This window comes from Saccostrea cucullata, unplaced genomic scaffold (assembly GCF_032062105.1).
Source record: "Saccostrea cucullata isolate Sc308-1 unplaced genomic scaffold, CSIRO_AGI_Scuc_v1 ctg6240, whole genome shotgun sequence".
Classification (NCBI taxonomy): Eukaryota; Metazoa; Mollusca; class Bivalvia; order Ostreida; family Ostreidae; genus Saccostrea; species Saccostrea cuccullata.
The window spans coordinates 1-22,435 of record NW_026929064.1 but is presented as its reverse complement, the minus strand read 5'-3'; the positions used below and the strand labels follow the sequence as shown (position 1 = coordinate 22,435).

Here is a 22,435-nt window from a genome sequence, read left to right as displayed (position 1 = left end):
TATTTGAGTGATATATCAATTATGATTGGCATTTTTATAGCTTACAGTGTATGCTGATGGTAAAAAAGTTGCTCAACTTTGAAGACTAATCAAAAACAAATATTGATAATGCATGAGTCAGATTTTTTTTTTTTTATTTTATATAAAATATAAAAAAAATAATAAATAAATACATGTATATCAAAGATTTCAAGTTGAAAAATAAACAGAGAACACATCGGCAGTTCTTGGAGGTAAAATTATACTGTCCCTCTTATATATCAATATTACACTAATATACAATTATTGCTTTCTTTTTTAATAACATGAACCAAAACTAGAGGTACTGTAAGCAATGAGCTCACTAAATGATACTCGCACCTCCCACATGAATATAATGGCAGTGTCTATGTTTTGCTATGGAAAACCCAAAATATGTGTCGGATCAAAGAGTAACATAAGAGGTGCACAATGGCAATTTGTAACAAAGATTCTACGAAAGTTTCATCAAATTTCATTCAGTGGTATGAGAGGAGTTTCGGATAAGAGATGGGTACCCCAAAGCGTAACAGACAGACGTACAGCTAGACGGACAGACATAACGATTACTATATATCCTCCCGCTTTTCAAGCAGGGGGTATAATAAATACAATTGGATATATCTGAAAGTGCATAAAGAATCGTTCACCCAATATTTGATTGGTCAAAAGACGAAGCTTAGATGACTTCGTCACGACAAAGACGGTTCACAGTCAAATCTGTTTCCATTTCTTCAGTAAACTTCAGGAATATTAGTGTTGTTCTTCCCACACATATTTTCAATGTTTTTGGATTTTGCGACACTGTTTGCGTCGTACTCAGTCAATACAAAAGGCCAGTGACATTCTTTTTATAGCGGTTGTAAATTTGTTCTCAGATATGATTGATATATTCAATGTTTCTTTATTTAGATTCAGATACATGGTTTTTCGTTGCTTTTAATGAATTGTTCATGATGATGCTTGTGAGTGTTGTAAAACAACTTTATTTCCCGCAGTTGTCAATTTGTTTTTCGGTTCTTTCACTGAATGATTCTTAAACTCTTCCAATGTCTTCAGAATGTCATCACTTTTTTGCATGCAGAGAATTTTAGTCTTATCATTTGCTCTGTCCGCTAACCACAACCTATCGTTGCAATCAATGCACATAGCCGTGGGACTATTCAGGTATTCTGGTTCAATATGGCAGATGTATTGTCCATCGTGGTTGATGACATGAATGTTTGCTGTTATCTGAGAAACGTCTAGTAAAAGAAGAAAGCCTTCACTATCAGCACAAACATTTTGTGGGTTAAACTTGTGGCTCGATAGATCTCTTTCGTATGTAAACCTAAATTTTCCCCATTTATCAACTACGATTAAAAGTTTCTTTGCTGTATCCGTTACACACAAATCTCCATTTTTATTATTTTCTGCAATGAATCTTGGATCCTCAAAGAGAGACTGATTTTCATGGAATTCAATGCTTTTCACCTTCCTGAAAGACTTTATGAGATTATCAGGTACTTCGAAAGTAGAAACCTTTGCGCGTCTTTCTTTATTTTTTTCAGGATATGAACGAAGGCAAACGTGCATTTTTTCTTGCGTAATTGTAATTCCTCTGGAATACCATTTTCCTGTAGACATTATAGTCCTTACTTCATCCGTGGACTCGGAAGTGGATATTTCAATCGTTTTATTTTCGGGGTTACCATAAATAACTCCTCCGGTACAATATGCAGAAAACAGGGGTTTCTTACATTTTGTCCCAAACTCGGTCTGAATCTCGCCATCATGATCGATTTTTGAAATTTTACCTCTTCCTTGCTCTGTAACAAACAAGGTATTTCCATCTTTACTGCAAGTCATGTCTTGTATCTTATTATTGAAATGCTTTGATTCTACCTCGTGTACGTCAAAACTATTCATATTACTGGTTGACACAGTTATGTTCGCAAAGTTACTCAAGAATTCCGTGTTAATATCTGAAGTGGAGAGACTTATTCTGGGTATTTTCAAGTCTGGTTTTTCAGGGAGACACTCGATGTCCTCGGGTTCAGGTAACAGTTCAGGATTATGTAATGCTTCAATGTCGAGAAGAATTTCTCTTTTCTCTTCTATTTTTCTTTCTATGTCATTACATTTTTCTCTTGTTTTTGTAAGAGAATTTTTAATCGGCTTTTCAGAACTCCGTTTTGCTTTATTTAGACGAGACAACATTTCACTTTTCCACTGTTTCACTACATCCCATAGCTTATCTGCAAAATTATAAATTTCACTTTTTACTATCTTATGATTGCGCTCCAAATTGTCCATACAATAGTGAAAATAATGGCAGTTCTCCTCTAATTGATGTAGTAACAAGAATAGATATGGGTTACCCCATATCCAAAGATATTCGACTTTTAGATTTAATATGTTTATCAGTGTTTATAATGACGTTAATAAAAAAAAAACTGCAATGTCTAATTATGATTATTCTTTATTGCATATTACACCCATATGGGTCAAGCAATACAAAAAACCAAAAAAAATCAATGAGAACAATGAATTATATATACAATATCCATATAGAAATTTATTCCCTAAATGTTACACCGATGTGGACCTTTTAGTTCTCAATTCTAATGATTGTTTTATAAAAGTGCAAACAGCCGGTATAACTTCAAGTTTTGGACTTAGTATATAATCAAGTTTCTGAGTAGGTGATTTGAGGTAGAATGAAGAACAATTATCTAACATAACTTTTATAAGTATATTCCTTGCTTGTATATTCAAGCTACACTGTAGAAAAAAATGTGATTCATCATCAATTGTATTACATGAAGAACATAATCTTTGTTCTCGAGGTATTTTCTTATGTCTACCAGTTTCTATCATTAGGCAGTGGTCACTTGTTCGAAATTTAGTTAGCATTTGTCTATTCCTAAAACTATTTTCAAGCGTAAGATACTCTTCCATATCGACACTGTGTTTTATTTTACTGTACAAGTATAGTTTTGAATTTTCTGTAAATTTAGATATTTTTTCCATAGTTTTCTCTTTATAATTATCTAGTACAATTTTCTTCAACTTCTTGCTAACTGAATTTCTAATTTTGTCAAATTTTTCATCTTTTTTGTTGTAGTCATTGCTATTTAAATTATTTTCTTCAAATATAGACATTGCAAGGGTATGCCAGGAGTAAAATCCTTCTTCATGCATAGATATATTAAAATTATATGATTCTTTAATCAAGGGGTTTACATTTTGAGAGTTTAGCCGTACAAAGTACATCATGACTTGAGTTTTAATAAAAGAAGAAACTGGAAGTCTGCCTAGTTCACACAAAGTTGAAATATTGCATGCTGTCTTATTGAGTCCTAGAACTGTTTTACAATATCTAGTATGTACTTTTTCATAAACTGATTTTTCTTGTAAAGCGAGTGTATCCCATGAACTGTTATTCTTTATAGCTCGGAGCATTGCTCTGTATGAAGGAAGATAATCATCCATAAACCATATTTCACTATTAAAGCATAAAATAGGACGAACAAGAGTGTCAAATAATTTACAAGACAAATTTACAGGTAGTTGTATAAAGTTGTTGAAAATTTTTCTTAAGGAGAATATTACTTTTAAGCCCTTCTTAGACAGTTCTTGTATTCCTTTGTGTAAACTTCCTTTATGGTCAATTATTGTTCCCAGAAAATTATATTCTTTTACTTCTTCAAGAGGGTGATTATCATAATATAAAACAGGGGTTGGTTTATGTACTTTTTGAAAAGTTAAAACTTGTGTTTTTGTAGTATTCACAGATAATTGCCAATTTAAGCAATAATTGTGCAGTTTGTTCAGTGTATTCTGTAAACCACTATGAGTCTCTGAAAGCAGAACAAGGTCATCACACTCATCTGCAAAGCTTAAACTAGATACATGTGTGTGTTTAAGTATGAGTGGATCACATGACTGATCAAAAGTGTCATGTAGGTCATTTATAAAACAGTTAAATAAAGTTGGACTTAGACTGTCCCCTTGTTTTACCCCTCTATCTAGTTTGAAATAATTGGAATGACTGTTTTTGAATTTAACAGCTGATTCACATGAACTGTACATACTTTGAATAACATTAAAGAATTTTTGACCAATTTGATTGTACATTAATTTGTATAAAAGGCCCTTATGCCAAACTGTGTCAAATGCTTTGCGCAGATCTACAAAGCATGCATATATTTTTGTCTTATTTCGAACGATATATTTCATTATTAAAGTTTTAAGTACAAAAAGACTGTCTGTTGTTCTGTGTTCTGTTCTAAATCCAAATTGCTGTTTTGCGAATAATTTATCATAATGTAGCATTAATCTTTTATTAAGTGTAGCACTAAAAAGTTTTGCTATTGAGTTCTGCGGTGAAATACCTTTATAATTATTTAGTTCATTTTTATCTCCAGACTTGTACATGAGAATAATGAATGATTTTCTCCTTGCAGATGGGTATTCTCCAGTATTCAATATTAAGTTAAATAGTTTAACTATAGATTTACAAGTAACCACTGAGCTATGTTTTAATATTTCATTTGGAATAAGATCTGGCCCTGCACTTTTATTAGTTTTAAGCTTATAAATTAATTTCTTAACTTCATTGATAGTAAATGGTTGGTCAGTAATTAGATTTTCTTCTAAAAAAGTTTTATACTGAGTTACGTGATCTTCAATCCTTCCCTGAAAATCTTTATTATTGTTTTTACCTAAACCTTGTGTCTTGCAATGGTTTATAACTTTATGAACATTTACTAGTATATCTGCTGTATTATTTAAGCTTTTATCTCTTTTAAAAGAATTAAGAACTTCCCAGTATTGTTTGGGGTTTGTTTCTTTCCAATTCAATAATTTATCATATAATTCTTTTTCAAAAAAATGCTTTTTTTGTTTTACCATTTTTTTCATTTTTTTGCAGTGAGTAAAATAATCACATCTAATTTTCTTATTAAAGGGTTCATTTTTCATCTTAGTTCCTAACATTAGCACAGTTTTTTTCAAATCCCTAAGCTGATTGTCAAACCATGGGTTTTTTTCTTTGCCTTTTTTTCCCTACAGTTGATGACTTTACATGATTTCATTGCCAAGTCTTGTAAAATTGAATTGAGTGCTTCTGTAGCTTTATCTATACCTTGTGTATTTTGCTCATAATTTGTATTTTCATAGGATAAAATTTGTTCTAATACTTTTGGATCAGAAAGAGCATCTAATAATTTAGATTTTGAAATATTTTCCCATTTATAAGAGCATTTCAAAATATTAGACTGCAAAGCTCTTGAGGTAGAAATAATTTCACTATTAGACTTATTACATTGAATATATACAGATATTTGTGCATGATCTGACAAATATGTGGGATTAGATACTTGAAAAAAATTTATATTATTAAAAAGGTCCACATCGAACTGGTGTAAATTTCGTGAGGTCACCCAGTCTCCTAACAAACAGTACACATAGGCCTACATGTACCTGTGTCCGCAAGACCAACATTAGCCTTGATCTACACATGTGCGATGGAGCTGTCAAACGCATCCAGCGAGCTCGGAGAAACACGTTTTGTTTTGCCGAGAAGTTACGATGGCAGACAAAACTTTTCTTTTCTTAATTAGATCATATGAATACGAATTCTGATTAATAAAAATTATACAATCCCTGATGAACTATATATAGTTTGTTCTAACATTTGCATCTGCAACAACTTGTGTTTAAAATGGCCGGGTTAGGAAAATCAGGACCGGATCGGAAAATTCTAAACTGAAAACCTTTTTTGTTTTGAAAATTACTGAAATATACTAATGTATTCGTCGCAGAAATTACTTACATTATTCAAGTTCTATATAAAATGGTATGCTGAACTTCAACACGAACCCAAATCTCCGACCCAGTTCTCGTTTTGCTACACATTTTATACCCTACAGTTTACAAAGTGTACACACGAGCAGAATCCAGCCAGGGATTGAAAATTCCGTCATTTAATAATACACACACACAGAATGATTAATTTTTTCTTTAAGAGGAAATTGTATGATAATTAACGGACTATAAACATGTACTTAATACAATTGTTGATATAGTATTATCAATTCATCGGTGAAAAAATATGAATCGAAGAATGACCTAAATATTCTCTGTTATCAAACATGTAAAAAAAAAAAAGGCTGAGGAGGGAGCGAGCGTAGGAATATTGATATCTTTTATTTGCATTTCGGGGGGAAAGTGACCTTCTAATAATATTTTGACGTTATTTTTTTATTTCTTTAACGTATGACATACACAACTTTACTCTTATCATGAACAATAATGTTGTATCTACTTATCATGATGGAACTATTTTGGTCGGACCAATTTGTGTGAGCCGCCGCTGAATACAGTAATATATCTTGCATATAAATAGTATGCATTGATCGAATATATTAAAAAAGTAAGATCTTCACGTGATTTGAGAATTTGATTTATTTTTATCTTCAGAAGTTCAATTATTTGTAAAGTCTTATGGGATCTACATCTACGCCATTCACATTTCTTACACACAGATTTGTTGCATTTTTTACAGTAGGCTGTACTTGGAATGTCTGTGTGAATTTCACATGTCCGTCTTTGAACAATGCCTTGGTTCTTGTCCCGGTAAAATACAACATTGTGGCCTTTGTCAGTCTTTGCACTTCGAGTAAGATGGGGCAACTTGCATTCTTCGCATAAATTATCCTCACAGTAGGTACAGTAATAACTAAGCGACTCCTTAAAACAGCAACTGCACTTTTTTATTCTGCATGATTCCAATTCTTTGCTTGAGAGCCTGAGAAAAATCGTTGAAATTGTACAGCATACATTTTGATAATTTGCTTAATCCAAAATGATAAAACATATGTAGTAGGGATGTCAACGAATATTCGAGTACTCGACTATCGTTTGATCATACCGACTATCGACTAAAATTTCTTTAGTCGGTTATTCATTAAAAATGTGTTTCATCAATGTAATTTTGAATTCTGCAGTGTAACATCAAACATGATGTATCATATGCCGAATCAGTCAAACATACATGTATACACAGTCTTTAAATGAATCTTTCCTAAAGTAAGTTCTTCGCAAAAAATGACCAAAAAAATAAAAAACGGATTGGAAAAGAAAATCAAACATGTTTGTTAATGATTGTCTACCTCTTACTATTTTAAATGGAGAGGGCAATTGTTTAGTTTTGTAAATTCAAACTAAGATCTGACGTGATACAACTATTCAGAAAAAGTATTAATTAAAAAACTATTACAAAATCGTAAATACATATAAATTGGGGTCAGTTATGAGAGTGATTAAACCGTGTTTTCTTTTTCTGATATTAATTTTTTCATAAAATTATTGATTGTTTGCACAAAATTTCATTAAATCTTATCCCAAGCTCTCGCTATGTCTTTGTTTTATGACATGCGCATGCGTGAGCTGAATGAGAGTCATGATTCTTCGAGCTCTGAATATAAGATATTTTCAGTTTAAAAGTAACAAACTTTGGGGGATTTACCGAATGATTTCAACTGCGTGTTATGAGGCCTAAAACATCTGGAAGTGGATCCAGTGGTTCTAATGGAAATAAATCTAAGAAAGGGAAGAAAAGAAAAGAAGGCCCAGATTTGAGCAGTGAAGCGCAACAAAGAAAAGTAAGTGTTATGAGTACTTCTCAAGACAATGTAGACACACAAAGAATCTCGCAACCGTTATTCTCAACTCCAATAAACAATCAACAGAGTATGCAATAACAATCAAAATAGTACATACCAAATACCACAAATGTCTCAATTGCCTGTAATGAATTACAGTTTCTCACCTGTAGCGCCTGTTCATCCTGTACAACAGGTACAACAATATCAGGGTGGATTACAGCCAATTGATTATGGTAATAAAATAGACAATTTGGCCAAAACATTGGACAAAGTTTGCCAAAAATTGGATAAACTTGATCAAATTGAATCTAGAATCAGCAAATTTGAAGCAACAATGAATACTGTCACAACTGACGTGCTTGAATTGAAAACAAAAATGTCAGACATTGAAAAAAACATTATATTCACTAGTGAAAAGTTAGATGAGAATGAAGAAACATCAAAAGAGATAGTAGTAGAAATGAAGAGATCCAAAAAAATACATGAGAATTTAGAAAAAGAGAGTGAGGCACTTAGAGAACAAATGACAATTATGACAAAAAAAATGTTAGATCTAAAAGACCAGCAAAATGAATTACAAGCAAGGTCTATGCGTGACAACCTTATATTTGTGGGAATTCATGAACCAAAAGATGAAACATCAGAACAATGTGAGCAGGCACTAAAAGCGTTCATGTCTGAAAAACTCGTAATAACGGATGAAATTCCATTTCATCGAGTACATCGTATGGGCCGGAAGCAAGAGGCAAAATCTCGGGCAGTTGTGGCAAAATTTGTAAACTTTAAGGATCGTGAAAAGGTCCGAAAAACTGCAATCACGGTGATCACCGATCTACGGGAACGAGGCGATCAAGGCAACGCAGATTTCAGTGTATTCGAGCAATTTCCCAAGGAAATAAACGATAACCGGAAAATATTATACCCGCATTACAAAGAAGCTAAACGACAGGGCATCAAAGCGCAACTGGTTATGGATAAACTCTATATCAACGGCGAGCGATTCATGGCGACAGATTTCGGACAGGAAAACCCATATAACGCACCAGCGGCACCTCACAACGTAGATCCGCGCCTAACTCCAATGGCCCGTGAATTTCGTCCATTCAACAGACGCGGCTCAGTAAGTCAAAGGTAGGATAACCTAGGAGGAAATCTACCACGTGACAATTTAGTGGACAGTGATCCAACCGACTCTCTCGATTCATCCACTGGAACTGATTGCAAACTTAAAATCTTAGGATTAAATGTTTGTGGTTTAAGTAGACGCATAAATTATCCAGAATTTTCAACATTTATCTCTTCCTTTGATATATTGTGTTTTACAGAGACAAAAACTGATGATACTACACCGATTGATCACAATTATTTTTTGTTTGATGCTAAAAATAGGCACGGATTTTCAAACAGACGTTCTGGTGGTATTGTAATTGGATACAAAAAATCTATCAAAGATTATGTAACTATCGTTCACACAGATTGTAAATTTGTTCACTGGTTAAGATTAAAATCTTCTTTAATTAATTTAGATAAAGACTTGATTTTAGGTGTTGTTTATATACCACCAGAAAGTTCTATATATAGTTCAAGGGAAGCTTTTGAAGAAATTGAACTTGAATTTTTGAATTTACAAAGTGAATTTAGCCATATATGCCTAACTGGAGATTTTAATGCAAGAACTTCTGATAGAGATGATTTTATTGAATCAGATGACATATCAAATCAAGAATTTGAGTTAGATGATCCCAGTTTAGACTGTCTCTCAAATGTATTTGAATTACAAAAGATAAATATACCAAGGAAACGAAAATCATTAGATAAAACAAAGAATAATTTTGGAAACAATTTATTAAATTTTTGTAAAAATAACAATATGTATTTATTGAATGGAAGATTAGAAGAGGGTAAATTTACTACAACAAAATCAAGTGTGGTCGATTATTGTATATGTAGTGTTGAATTTTTGAAACATGTGCAAAATTTTTCTGTACTAGAATTCAATAGGTTATATTCTGATATCCATATGCCACTACTTTGTGAAATAAGTGTGAACTCATATATCTCAAATGATAACTACCAAACTAAAGAAGAAAAGTAAGAAAAATAAAAATAATTTTTCGTGTCAGAAGATAAAACCATGGGATAATGAAAAAACAGAAGAATTTTGTCAAAATATTGATTTAAATGTTCTAAGAAAATTAAAATATGACTTGAGCAATATTGATATCAATGATTTAAATAAAAACCAGGTTAATGAAATCTTTTCAGACACTGCAGGTCTACTGCTTGACTCGGCACGCACAACTTTTGGAACATTTAATGCTCACCAAACTCACAATAAACTACCACAGAAAAGAAAAGAATGGTTTGATAAAGAATGCAAAATAGCACAAAAAAAATATAGGAAATCAAAACGAATGTTTAGGAAATATCGTTCAAGCATCTTAAAAGAAGAAGTACGTATCAATGAACGTAAATATAAAAATACTATGGATAAAAGTATGAAAAAACATAGAAATTTAATTATGAAAAAAATTAGAAAACTGAGAAGTAACGATCCAAAAAGTTATTGGAAAATAATTAATAAAAGGCCGAACAACAAAAAATGTGATATTAATATTGATGAATTTTACAATTACTTTAAAAACGTCAATAATGGCGATGTAAATAATGACGAACCACTATCAAATGAGATTAGAAATACATATACTAATGAAGAACTAGACTCAGTGATAACTGAAGATGAGATAAAACACGCAATTGAAAATATTAAAAATAACAAAAGTTCTGGAAGTGATGAAATTTATAATGAATACATAAAATCCTCTGCTAGTATTATGTTACCGGTATATGTTATGTTATTTAATATTGTTTTTAACTCAGCAATTTTACCTGAAGCTTGGATTGTTGGTGATATATTGCCTATTTATAAAAATAAGGGGAACGACAATGACCCTGAAAACTATAGACCTATAACTTTATTAAGTTGCATGGGTAAATTATTCACATCCATCTTAGCTAAACGATTAAATAATTATGCTGAGCAATATGATATACTAAATGAAAATCAAGGGGGTTTCAGATCAAATTATTCTACAATAGATAACATTTTTACTTTACAATCGCTAATCGAATTATCCTTTTTATTGAAAAAGAAACTATATTGTGCATTTATAGATTTTAAGGCTGCTTTTGACAATGTATGGAGAATAGGACTATGGCAAAAACTCATTCAAAATAATATTACCGGAAAATGTTTTGAAGTTATAGTGAAAATGTACTCTGAAAGTAAATCCAGAATAGCTGTTAATGATATGGTTACTGAATATTTTCCATGCAAAATAGGGGTACGACAAGGGGAAAACTTATCGCCCTTTTTATTTGCTTTATTCCTGAATGATGTAGAATCTTTTTTAATTGCACATAACAATATTGGTGTCTCAACAATATCAAATGAGATTGAAAAAGAACTTGGTGTCTTGTTAAAAATGCTGATTATTTTGTATGCAGATGATACAGTTTTACTATCGGAATCACCCGAAGATTTACAGAATCAGTTGCACAGTTTTTTATTGTATTGTGAAAAATGGAAGCTAGAAGTTAATATAGAAAAAACAAAAATAATGATTTTTTCAAAGGGACGTATACCGCATAAAGTTTTTTATTACAATAACAAAGAAATTGAAATTGTTAAACATTTCAAATATCTAGGAATTATATTCTCAACAACAGGCTCATTTATTAAGACAAAACAATATGCTACTGAAAGAGCAACGAAAGCTATGTATGGTATTTTGAAAAAGGGTAACCAATTACATCTTTCTCTTTATGACCAATTGTATTTGTTCGACAAGATTGTAATTCCAATTTTATTGTATGGTTGTGAAGTGTGGGGTTATGGTAATGTTGAAATGATAGAAAGAGTACATTTAAAATTTTGTAAAATGCTTTTTCATTTAAAACCAAGTACTCCAAATTTTATGATCTATGGTGAATTAGGTAGAGTACCTTTAAGTATACATATCAAAACAAGAATTATTGCATATTGGTCAAAAATTTTATATGGAAAACAATCAAAATATTGTTTTTTAATGTATAAATTACTTCGTGCAAAATTTGATAATGGACATGAATCTAAATGGTTAAAGAATTTGAAATCAATTTTAGACAATTGTGGATATAGTAATATTTGGAACCAGAATCAATTATTTAATAGAAATTGGCTTATTAAAAGTTTGAAACAAAAATTACTAGATCAGTTTCAACAAAATTGGAATTCAACCTGTAAAGATTCTTCAAAAGGTGTGACATATAATCTATTTACAAATTTACACTTTGGATGTCAATTTTATGTAGATAGCAGGTTAAATAATTATAAGAAACAAATTTTAGCTAGATTTAGAACAGCAAACCATAAATTACCCATTGAAACAGGAAGATGGGAAGGTATTGAAAGAATTAATAGAATATGTCTTTTATGTAAAAATGATCTTGGTGATGAATTCCACTATATTTATACCCCCCGCTTGAAAAGCGGGAGGGTATATAGTAATCGTTAATTCCGTCCGTCCGTCCGTCCGTCCGTCTGTACGTCCGTCCGTCCGTGTTTACGAGAGTGCATTTATTGGGTATTTTTCATGCCAAGATTGTACTTATTGGGTACTTTTTGCTTATTGGGTATACCCAATAAGAAGTGTCGCTGAATATGCTTAAAACACCCTAATTGGGTATTTGCAGGTTAGTACCCAACAAAACTTGGACACGAAGATTTGTCCAAAAAAGTGTCCAAAAAGTTGCTTTCACGGACGCACCGTGTTTTGTTGTTTTAGTTTTACATTCGGAACTCTAAATTATCGAGAGTTCCGAAAATCAACTTCCGTTGATCCTGATCATAACAACGTTTGTTTTCATGGAAAAAAAATATGGCGACTAAGAAACACTTAATGTCAACAAGATTTTCTGATTGACAAGAGGAAAGGTAAGTTTATTCGATTAATATTTATCTATTGCTGGGTTCTTGTTTAAGGAAAATAGATTTTATTGTAATTTTGAAAACAATTGTGCACAAAATTAAAATAGATATATCGGAACAATTAATCCTAAGTTGCACTTGTTTGTATTTTGAATTTTCTCTGTCTTTTTAACTCTCTCGAGGGCGAGAAGTATTTAGTAAATGATCGTTTATTGTTAGATAATCTTTAATAAATCGAAAGTGTTTATTATTTAGTTTTATATCATAGCCAACTAAGTATGGTCTGACAATGTATATTGGAAAGGGAAATGAAAATTTTAACAATCGTGTGATCATAAATCAGCTGTATATTATCGGTTCATGTAGACAGTATTACAATCGCAAAGTGAGCTGACATGATGATAAATGGGATAATTGACAACAACTAAATAATTGTATGTAAGTTTATCTCATCTGATATGTAACTTAAGAGATTCATTGTATTACTGAAAAACTTTCAGTCAAAACAGTGCTTCTTTCTGTCTTTGATTTTGACTGAGTGTCTGCTTTATTTTGATTTTTTTAAAATTATTGTTTTTGTCATTTGTTTTAATTAATTTAAAACAATACTGAAATTGATATAGGGCTACTATAACTATTTCACATGATGGGTGTGTAATTAGCATCGTGCTACACCCGGGGCTTCCATTTTTGAGGATGGGGCTAGTGGTTTATGCACTGAGGAATCCCCTTGGGCTATTAGGAATTTTAAAATACACATGTAATACATGAAAAGCACCACCGGTTTTTTCACTCCTTTTTGCTATTAAATTCCCTAATATGGAAATGTTCCAGACAGCATACTCATATTATCCATAAATCACAACTGCATCCATTTTGAAGTACTACAAGACTGATTTACTTAAAAACGATCTTTCGATTTCCTAATTTGAATTCCCCCCCTTTCCTTTGTTTAATATAGCAGTATTTGCTTGTACATATATATCTCACAGATATCTCATTATTAAATTATATACATTCACTCAATCAGCTCAATGATAAGTGTCATGCAATTATGTGGATTAGTACTTGATTTCCCTTATTGCACAGCGATGACTATTATTTAATAGCACAAAAAGCTAATGGGTTTACGTATGTGAATTTATATGATTAATGCTTACTTGTGATTTTAGGATAACTGGAGATAATGATTCCTTTTTTCCATTGATATTACAAATATATTTTCCTAAGTATTATGTTACAATAAATTGGTTTAGATTTTTTATATAAAAGTAATCAATAATTACAATGGAAATTAAAACCATAATCATGTTCATTGAGGATTTTAAATATGTAACAGGTCAAACAGGAACTTCAATTGTGACACACTCATCAGAAGATGACCCTCAGAAATAGGACAATTGTAAGTAATCAGTAAAATATGGTGTCCTTATAGGGCCATTTGCGTTAGTGCGACATCGCGTTCAAATAAACGAGACATCGCGCTAAAACACAACATGCCGTCGCGCTAACGCAACTTTGCACAACACGCCGTCGCGCTAACATAACTTTGCACAACGCGTCGTCGCGCTAACACAACTCTCCACAACGCGCCGTCACGTTTACGCACAACACGCCGTCGCGCTTACATAACTTTGCACAACACGCCGTCGCGCTATCGCAACTTTGCAAGTCTAGTAGGAAGTTGTGGTGTACGGAAATATAAGACTGCGCATGCTGATTGCAATTAATGTGTTCATCAATTTTAAAATGATACATTTTATGCATAATTTGGTTGATTTTTTAATTATATCATATTCTATACGTAAAATCATATAAAAAGTTATTTTATGGAAGTTTTCACCAGAAAAATGTAACAAAATAGATGGTGAAATATTTTATGACATCCCGATCCCGATTGAATTTCAAAAACCTTGTCTGTCGAAATAATAATCTTTATCTGAAGAATCACATACTTTTACAATTATTTTTCAATGTTTTACACATTATTTTTAATGAATTTTAATTATATTTATAATTCTGACCCATAATATACTCTGATCTAAAACATATTAATTAATTTCTTACTAGTTTTATCACAAAAACTATTATTGAGTCTTAAGAGATTAGAGTAAATGTTAAAATAAGCAAACAACTTGTTAAAATATATTTTTTTTTAATTTAATTTTGTTTTATCATGATATGTTAGTTATTTAAAATATAAAAAATTCATTTACAGACAATAAATAACTAAAAATCCTTAGAGTTCTCTCGCTGTTTAGTAGTACCTTGCGCAGTCTTATATTTCCGGACACGACTTCCTACTAGACTGTGAAACTTGCAAAGTTGCGTTAGCGCGACGGCGTGTTGTGCAAAGTTGTGTTAGCGCAACGGCGTGTTGTGCAAAGTTGTGTTAGCGCGACGGCGTGTTGTGCGTAAGCGTGACGGCGCGTTGTGTGTTAGCGCGACAGCGCGTTGTGTGTTAGCGCGACGGCGCGTTGTGCAGTTATGTTAGCGCGACGACGTGTTGTGCAAAGTTGCGTTAGCGCGACGGCGTGTTGTGTGTTAGCGCGATCTCTCGTTTATCTGAACGTAATGTCGCGCTAACGCAAATAGCCCTATCCGGACACCATAGTAAAATGAACAGGAATACTTCATGCCAACCATAAGATTTTTAGAGACAACTTGTACATACTACATAACTACTAGGCAACCAACCTTTAACTGCAGGAAAGCTTTTGGTATGTGCAATACAGCTACATAAAACCTCTTTAGTATTCATGTTAAGTTTGAGAAAGTACCTTAGTATTTTTTCTAGTGTTTGCCAACATTTTCATGCACACTGTTTGCTTGTTTGTACTATCATTTTATTTTAAATTCTTCAGATGCCTTTTACCTTTGCATGTTTAGAATCATTTGTTTTAAGGGCATCTGAGGGTTGGTTCCTGAACTTATTTAATTGTAGGGATAGCAACTCTTAACCGGTTAATCGATTAATCGGTCGGAACGATGCTAATCGGTTAGAAAATCCCTAATCGGTTAGTCGGAAAAAATAAAAATATATGTAAATTTGAAAACAATACCTGAAAATTCACTTTTTAGAAAGGAAACCGCTGCTTAAAGTTCATTTAGCGTTCTTATAATTTATTAAATTGTAGGTATTTATAGCTCTCCTGATTGAGATCACAGGATAATTGGTCAGTTTGTAAAGTGTTAATTGCTGTTTTAAAACATCATGTTTTTACCCCGACTTCCCTGCACGTAATTTTTTAATGATATTGAAAACATTATCATCTAGCACTTTTAATTAGTATGTCTATACGTTATCTATGAGTTATTTTATATTAAAAAAAACATTGCAAAAGTGAGAGTTCAGACATAGTTTTGATTATGGTGACAATGCAGAATAAACGTCTTTATATATGCGTTGGAAAATAATCCATGTTTGTTTTCTCAGGCAAGATTTATGGTTTTCTTTATTTCTTTTTGCAAATTGAATTAAAATTATATATTTTACTTTTATGCAAATAAAATATCCTGATCAATATAATGAACAGAATGTAACTCAATCTAATGTCTTCCTTAGACTTTTTGTGAAGAAATGTGAAAGTGTACATTTTGATACGACTAACCGGTTAATCGGTTGGAACGTCTTGCGGTTAACCGATTATCAATTCTATAATCGATTGCCATCCCTAATTAATTGTAAAGTAAATACTGGGGTACTATACGGCCATAGGTTATGTTAATACATGTATAACATTTTGTTCTGATAGAGGTGGCATACAGGAAAAGAAACAATACTAGATATCTTTTCAAAGGAATAAAACAGCTTCATCTTGTAGGTGTATTTTATTTAAGGATCACTACGTCATGTCTCATGTGCTGAAAGTTATTCATAATCTGTTTGACTGTAATTTTTCATATTTCCAACTTCTATCCAGCTTAGTCAATTTTAATTAAATTTTGTGCAAAGCATACCCCAGGAAGGGGGGATGGAGTGTCAAATGTGTCTCTGTCCCTGTCAATTTTATTTCAAAGCAGTTAGTAAGGTTTGGGTCAATTTTAAATCCTTTTTAGCAGAACCATTGGGCTAAAAACAATACTGATGTGAAATCTTTTATAAGTGTAGAGATGTTTTTGAAGATTATGTACCCCTAATGTACTGATAGTGTTACATTAGAAATTCTAAAAATTTGCAAGGAATAGGTGTAAAATCTTTTTAAAATCTCTTTCTTAACAATCAGAAACTAACATACTGTCTAATTAATATGCAACATCGTTTTGTGTGTTGAATGATGATTCCATTTGATAAAATTATGGCGGATGGGGGGTAAGATGAAGATGCAGTTAGACATAGAAGAAAAAAAAGAGTTGATAGAATTTAGTTTTTCTTCCATTTTATTTATCAATACATATTTCTGAATAAGAAATAAACTTCTACTTCTTGGTTGGGTTTGATCAACATAAAGGGTGAACTTGCTGTAGTCAAGAAAAACATGTTTTATACGGCAAAGAAATGCCTTTATCTAATTGCAGAATGAATAAAATGGACAGAGGCAGAACTGAAGGAGATGCATGAAACGAGGAATATTTCAAAGATCGCCTGAGCATAACCACTGCTACTGGATAAACATATGGCAATATAAAAGAGCAGGTCAATGGAGGTATCATACAGTATAGGCCATGGGAGACCCTGAAGAAGAAAGTATTGAACAGAAACAAAAATAAAACCATTTTGACATTTATTGAAATATAGGATCAAAGTCGTACATGCAAAATTTGGGCATGTAATGACTTTTCTCTAGCTCTAAGACTTATAACAGTAATGATTTGATTTAATATCTTTATCCCGATTTGTCGAAAAGATTTGGACATAGTGCATCAATTATTTTAAAGTTTTGATACAACGAATTCATTCATTGTACTTGTAACTGAGTTTTCTGGTGCGACACTGTTTTATCGGCTTCAAAACTAAGTTTGTGATTTCCAAACCAGATTAATGAGATCATGTAATATCTTTTAACATCAGTGACTATTTTAATAATCCATTCTTTTACATCTCAGAAGTATTTTTATTATTACAGGGAAAATATGCATTGTACATGTATCTGTAATAAACAGGATTATAGAAATTTTCCATATAATACAACACAATCTTAGCAACTGAAGGAAAATATTTTATCAAGGGTGTGATCTATTTATCAATATGGTTTTCAGCATCTTGCTCTACCTGTAATGACTTGCTCCAAGTTCCAATATTTAAATTTTGCAAACATGGTTATAAAATTCTTTAAAAGCCAAATAGTTTAGGCACAAAATGGTTATATATTTCCTATCATTTGTAAAGTGTACACTGAATGAGATGTGGAATGTTAGAATTAAAGTATTAAATATGTTTTGGACTTATGTATGCTTATGCAGATAAATTTGAATTCAACTAGGGAAGGTAAATGTCATACTTATTGGGTTTGCAATCTAATGCAAGACAAATTTGACAATTTTAATGAAGGGTATAAGTAACCCAAGAAGAATTGGACAGGTAAACATCACCTGTTGGGTTTTATTCTAATGTTGGGATGTAATATCCAAGAAGAGTTGAACCAATGTCCAATACCTATTGGGTTTTCTTTCTTATGAAAAAAAAAATTGAGTAACCCAAGAAGAATGTCCAATACCTTTTAGTTTATATACTATTGAAGGGATGAAGATATCCAAGAGGAATTGGACAGGTGTCCATTACATGTTGGGTAGTATTCTGATGAGGGGATTCTCAAGAAACCCAAGAATTAGACAAGTGTCCATTGCCTGTTGGGTGGGATGTAGATATCAAATAGGAGTTGGACGGATGTCCATTAGCTGTTGGATTGTATTCTGATGAAACAATTCAAGAAACCCAAGAAGAATTGGACAAGTGTCCATTACCTGTTGGGTGGTATGTAGATATCCAAGAGGATTTGGACAGGTGTCCATTACCTGCTGGGTTGTATTTTGATGATGCAATTCAAGAAACCCAAGAATTAGACAAGTGCCCATTACCTGTTGGGTGGGATGTAGATATCCAAGAGGAGTTGGACAGGTGTTCATTACCTGTTGGGTTGTATTTTGATGATGCAATTCAAGAAACCCAAGAATTAGACAAGTGTCCATTTCCTGTTGGGTGGGATGTAGATATCCAAGAGGAGTTGGACGGATGTCCATTACCTGTTGGATGGTATTCTGATGAAACAATTCAAGAAACCCAAGAAGAATTGGACAAGTGTCCATTACCTGTTGGGTGGTATTCTGGTGAAACAATTCAAGAAATCCAAGAATTAGACAAGTGTCCATTGCCTGTTGGGTGGGATGTAGATATCCAATAGGAGTTGGACGAATGTCCATTACCTGTTGGGTTGTATTCTGGTGAAACAATTCAAGAAACCCAAGAAGAATTGGACAAGTGTCCATTACCTGTTGCGTGGGATGTAGATATCCAAGAGGAGTTGGACAGATGTCCATTACTTATTGGGTGGTATTCTGATGAAGCAATTCAAGAAACCCAAGAAGAATTGCACAAGTGTCCATTACCTGTTGGGTGGGATGTAGATATCCAAGAGGAGTTGGACAGGTGTTCATTACCTGTTGGGTTGTATTTTGATGAGGAGATTCAAGAAACCCAAATAGAATGGACAATATAAACATGTTCAATTAGTCTTGGGTAGTTTAATCGCTTCGTCAAAATACAACCCAACAGGTATTGGACAGCTGTCCAATGCCTGTTGGATACCTTCATTCTGTCCAACATGTAATGCCCTATTATGGGCATTTGCTTATTATTAATTGGTCATGACTCAAAAACGTTTCTCCCTAAATACTTAATTTTGTTATTCAAGAAAGGTTGAACAGAGTCTGAGATGTGTTTTCACAATTCAGTTTGTTTGCACTTAGGTATTCATATATTTTAATATTAGATATTTTAAAATATACAGGTGTATATCCTTATTGCTGAGAACAAATTAGTTAGGTGTTACAATAAAAAAGCTATATCACAGAAATTGACAAATATATGTGTTCAAAACCAAAGGTTTTCAGTCTTGTCTGATATTACCAGCAAATATTAAATATATAATAAATTTGAAATGAATAAAAAACAATAAGAAAAAAACCCAACAAAATACGGACACGAAGATTAATATCCAATAAGATTTGAACAGTAACTACCCAAATAATGCTCTCTCGTGTGTACACTTTTTTTGTATCCAATAAGCAGTATCCAATAGGACTTGGACTTGATGTACCCAATATATAACCAAATGTGTGTCCGTCCGTCTGTCCGTCCGTCCGTCTGTTACGCTTTGGGGTACCCATCTCTTATCCGTAACTCCTCTCATACCACTGAATGGAATTTGATGAAACTTTCACAGAATCTTTATTACATATTGCCATTGTGCACCTCCTATTTTACTTTTTGATCCGACACATATTTTGGGTTTCCCGGCCACAGTAAAACATGGACTTTTTCACCAGTTATAACCATAGGGGAGGCGGGGGGTATCATTTAGTGAGCTCATCGCTCACAGTACCTCTAGTTTATGTTGTGAAAAATTAAAAGATGAAAGAAAATTGTACATTCCGAAATATTATTTTACAAGACCAAATATTATCAAATTTAATGAATTGTTTTCTTCAAAAAATGTTGGACTATTGAGTAAACTCTGTTCTTTTATTAAAATTTTAAACGAGAGAGTCAAACCTCCAGGTTAACATCAATGTAAACATATATGGAAATACTTGATTATAAGCACACTTTGTATATATGTTATATGTTATGCTCACGCATGTATGTATATATGTTATGATAATATGTATTGATCTCTGTGTTGTTAAATAACAACCAAAGAGATGTTAATAAACTGGTAAATTTTATACCCCCCGCTTGAAAAGCGGGAGGGTATATAGTAATCGTTAATTCCGTCCGTCCGTCTGTCCGTCCGTCCGTCTGTTACGCTTTTTCTCTTATCCGCAACTCCTCTTATACTCCTGAGTGGAATTTAATGAAACTTTCACAGAATTTTTATTACATATTGCCATTGTGCACCTCCTATTTTACTTTTTTATTCGACACGTATTTTAGGTTTCCCATAGCAAAACATGGACATTGCCATTTTTTGTTTACCTATGACGTCACATAATAGAAGCTTCTGGATAACATTTGGTAGGACGAGTTATTCCTCTTTACACGTTACCGTAAATCAATATACATGTATTATAATAGCAACATCGACATTATGGGAGGCGGGGGGTATCATTTAGTGAGCTCATTGCTCACAGTACCTCTAGTTTTTATAAGAGACACGCTTTAATTGTTTACCTGTCAAAGATCATTGACGGACACGTAGATATTGGCTTCAATTATGGGGTACTCTACTACCGTTATGTAAAGAAAGGACAAATACGAGCGTTTGATATCCTGCATTTAGATAAAATGTGCAGCTAATATATAAATTTTGAAATCCAATACATTGGATACATATTGCTGAACAGTTTTTATTTTACTAAGTATATGTTTACAATTCAGAAATTCGTTGTATAATGGTGATAGCGTAGTATATTGTAAACTAGTCTGTAAGAGACAAATAGTGAAAATGATATGAAAAAAAAAATAAAATTAAACGAGTATTCGACTATCGTTCGACTAAAGCATCCGACTATTCGACTAAGCTGTCCGAGTAAAATTGACATCCCTAATATGTAGAATAAAATTTACGAAATACATGTCATGATGTGCATATGATTTTGTTGTTTTTTTTATCTCTTCAAAAGGCATTCATCATCAACTTTTAATGTTTTCCATAAATAAATTTACCTTTCATCCAAAGTGTTTTCCTCCATGTCTTTTGAAGGATAGTGACTTCTTACAGTGAAAAATCTACAATACCATGAGATTTTTTGTGAAAATATGGCAAGTTGAGACCCAAGGCTTTAGAACACTCGCAGATACATGTATACTCACTTTTTCATTAATCATTTGAAAAATCATTTTGTCAAAAACTTTCTGATTGTACATACTAAGTATGAATACGCTAAGGCTCATTTTAAAAAATGCTTGAGTTTCTGATTGACAAAAACATGATGTTTTTGGAGACCGGGTCTTTAAACAATCAGTTTCTATTTCTTAGGGTACCAGTTTCGCCCCATTATGAGCAGACCTATTTGTGTATTCATATGAAGCAGAATTTATTCAAAACCTTCTTACATGAAAGGAATAAATCACATGCATTGGCCTTCAATTAGACATTTAGATTTATCGGCATACATGTATTATCAAATAACATTAGTACTTTCATTCATATGTCGACTCTCTATATTATATACCAGTGAACTAAAAAGATACCAGAGAGTCTGACGCACCTGATTCATATTTTGATATTTTGAAGGGAAAAAAAAGGTTATTAAAAGGTAACTGCAACCAGGCTTTAGGTAAATGTGATGACTACAACTTTTCAATCGCCAACGTCCATTACTTATGGACTTATGGAGTAACACACCAGTAGTATAAGACGCCTAGATGGCTGGGTCAACTGAGTGCACTTTTGGGGCTGGGGGGATAGCTGGGTCAACTGAGTGCAGCCCCTGGGGGGGATAGCTGGGTCAACTGAGTGCAGCCCCTGGAGGGGATAGGTGGGTCAATAGAGTGCAGCCCCTGGGGGATAGCCTGTTCAATTCAGTACATATATAATCCCCCTAAATACGGGGGTGTGTTTACACTGTGTTTACATTATACACTATACGCTGCTGCTACTACCATTCATAACGCTGCTACTACGATTTTGGCAAA

General features: G+C 32.7%; 1 protein-coding gene across 1 annotated transcript; it reads right to left on the bottom strand.

Annotated features, from left to right (window-relative positions):
- Positions 1-969: 969 nt before the first annotated feature.
- LOC134279710 (uncharacterized) lies at positions 970-21,541 on the bottom strand. Its single transcript, XM_062762134.1, has 3 exons — positions 21,464-21,541; positions 6,543-6,811; positions 970-2,255 (listed from the first exon to the last, which is right to left on the bottom strand). The coding sequence occupies exons 1-3, from the start codon at positions 21,487-21,489 to the stop codon at positions 970-972; spliced, it is 1,581 nt and encodes a 526-aa protein (XP_062618118.1). The 5' UTR covers positions 21,490-21,541.
- Positions 21,542-22,435: the final 894 nt, after the last annotated feature.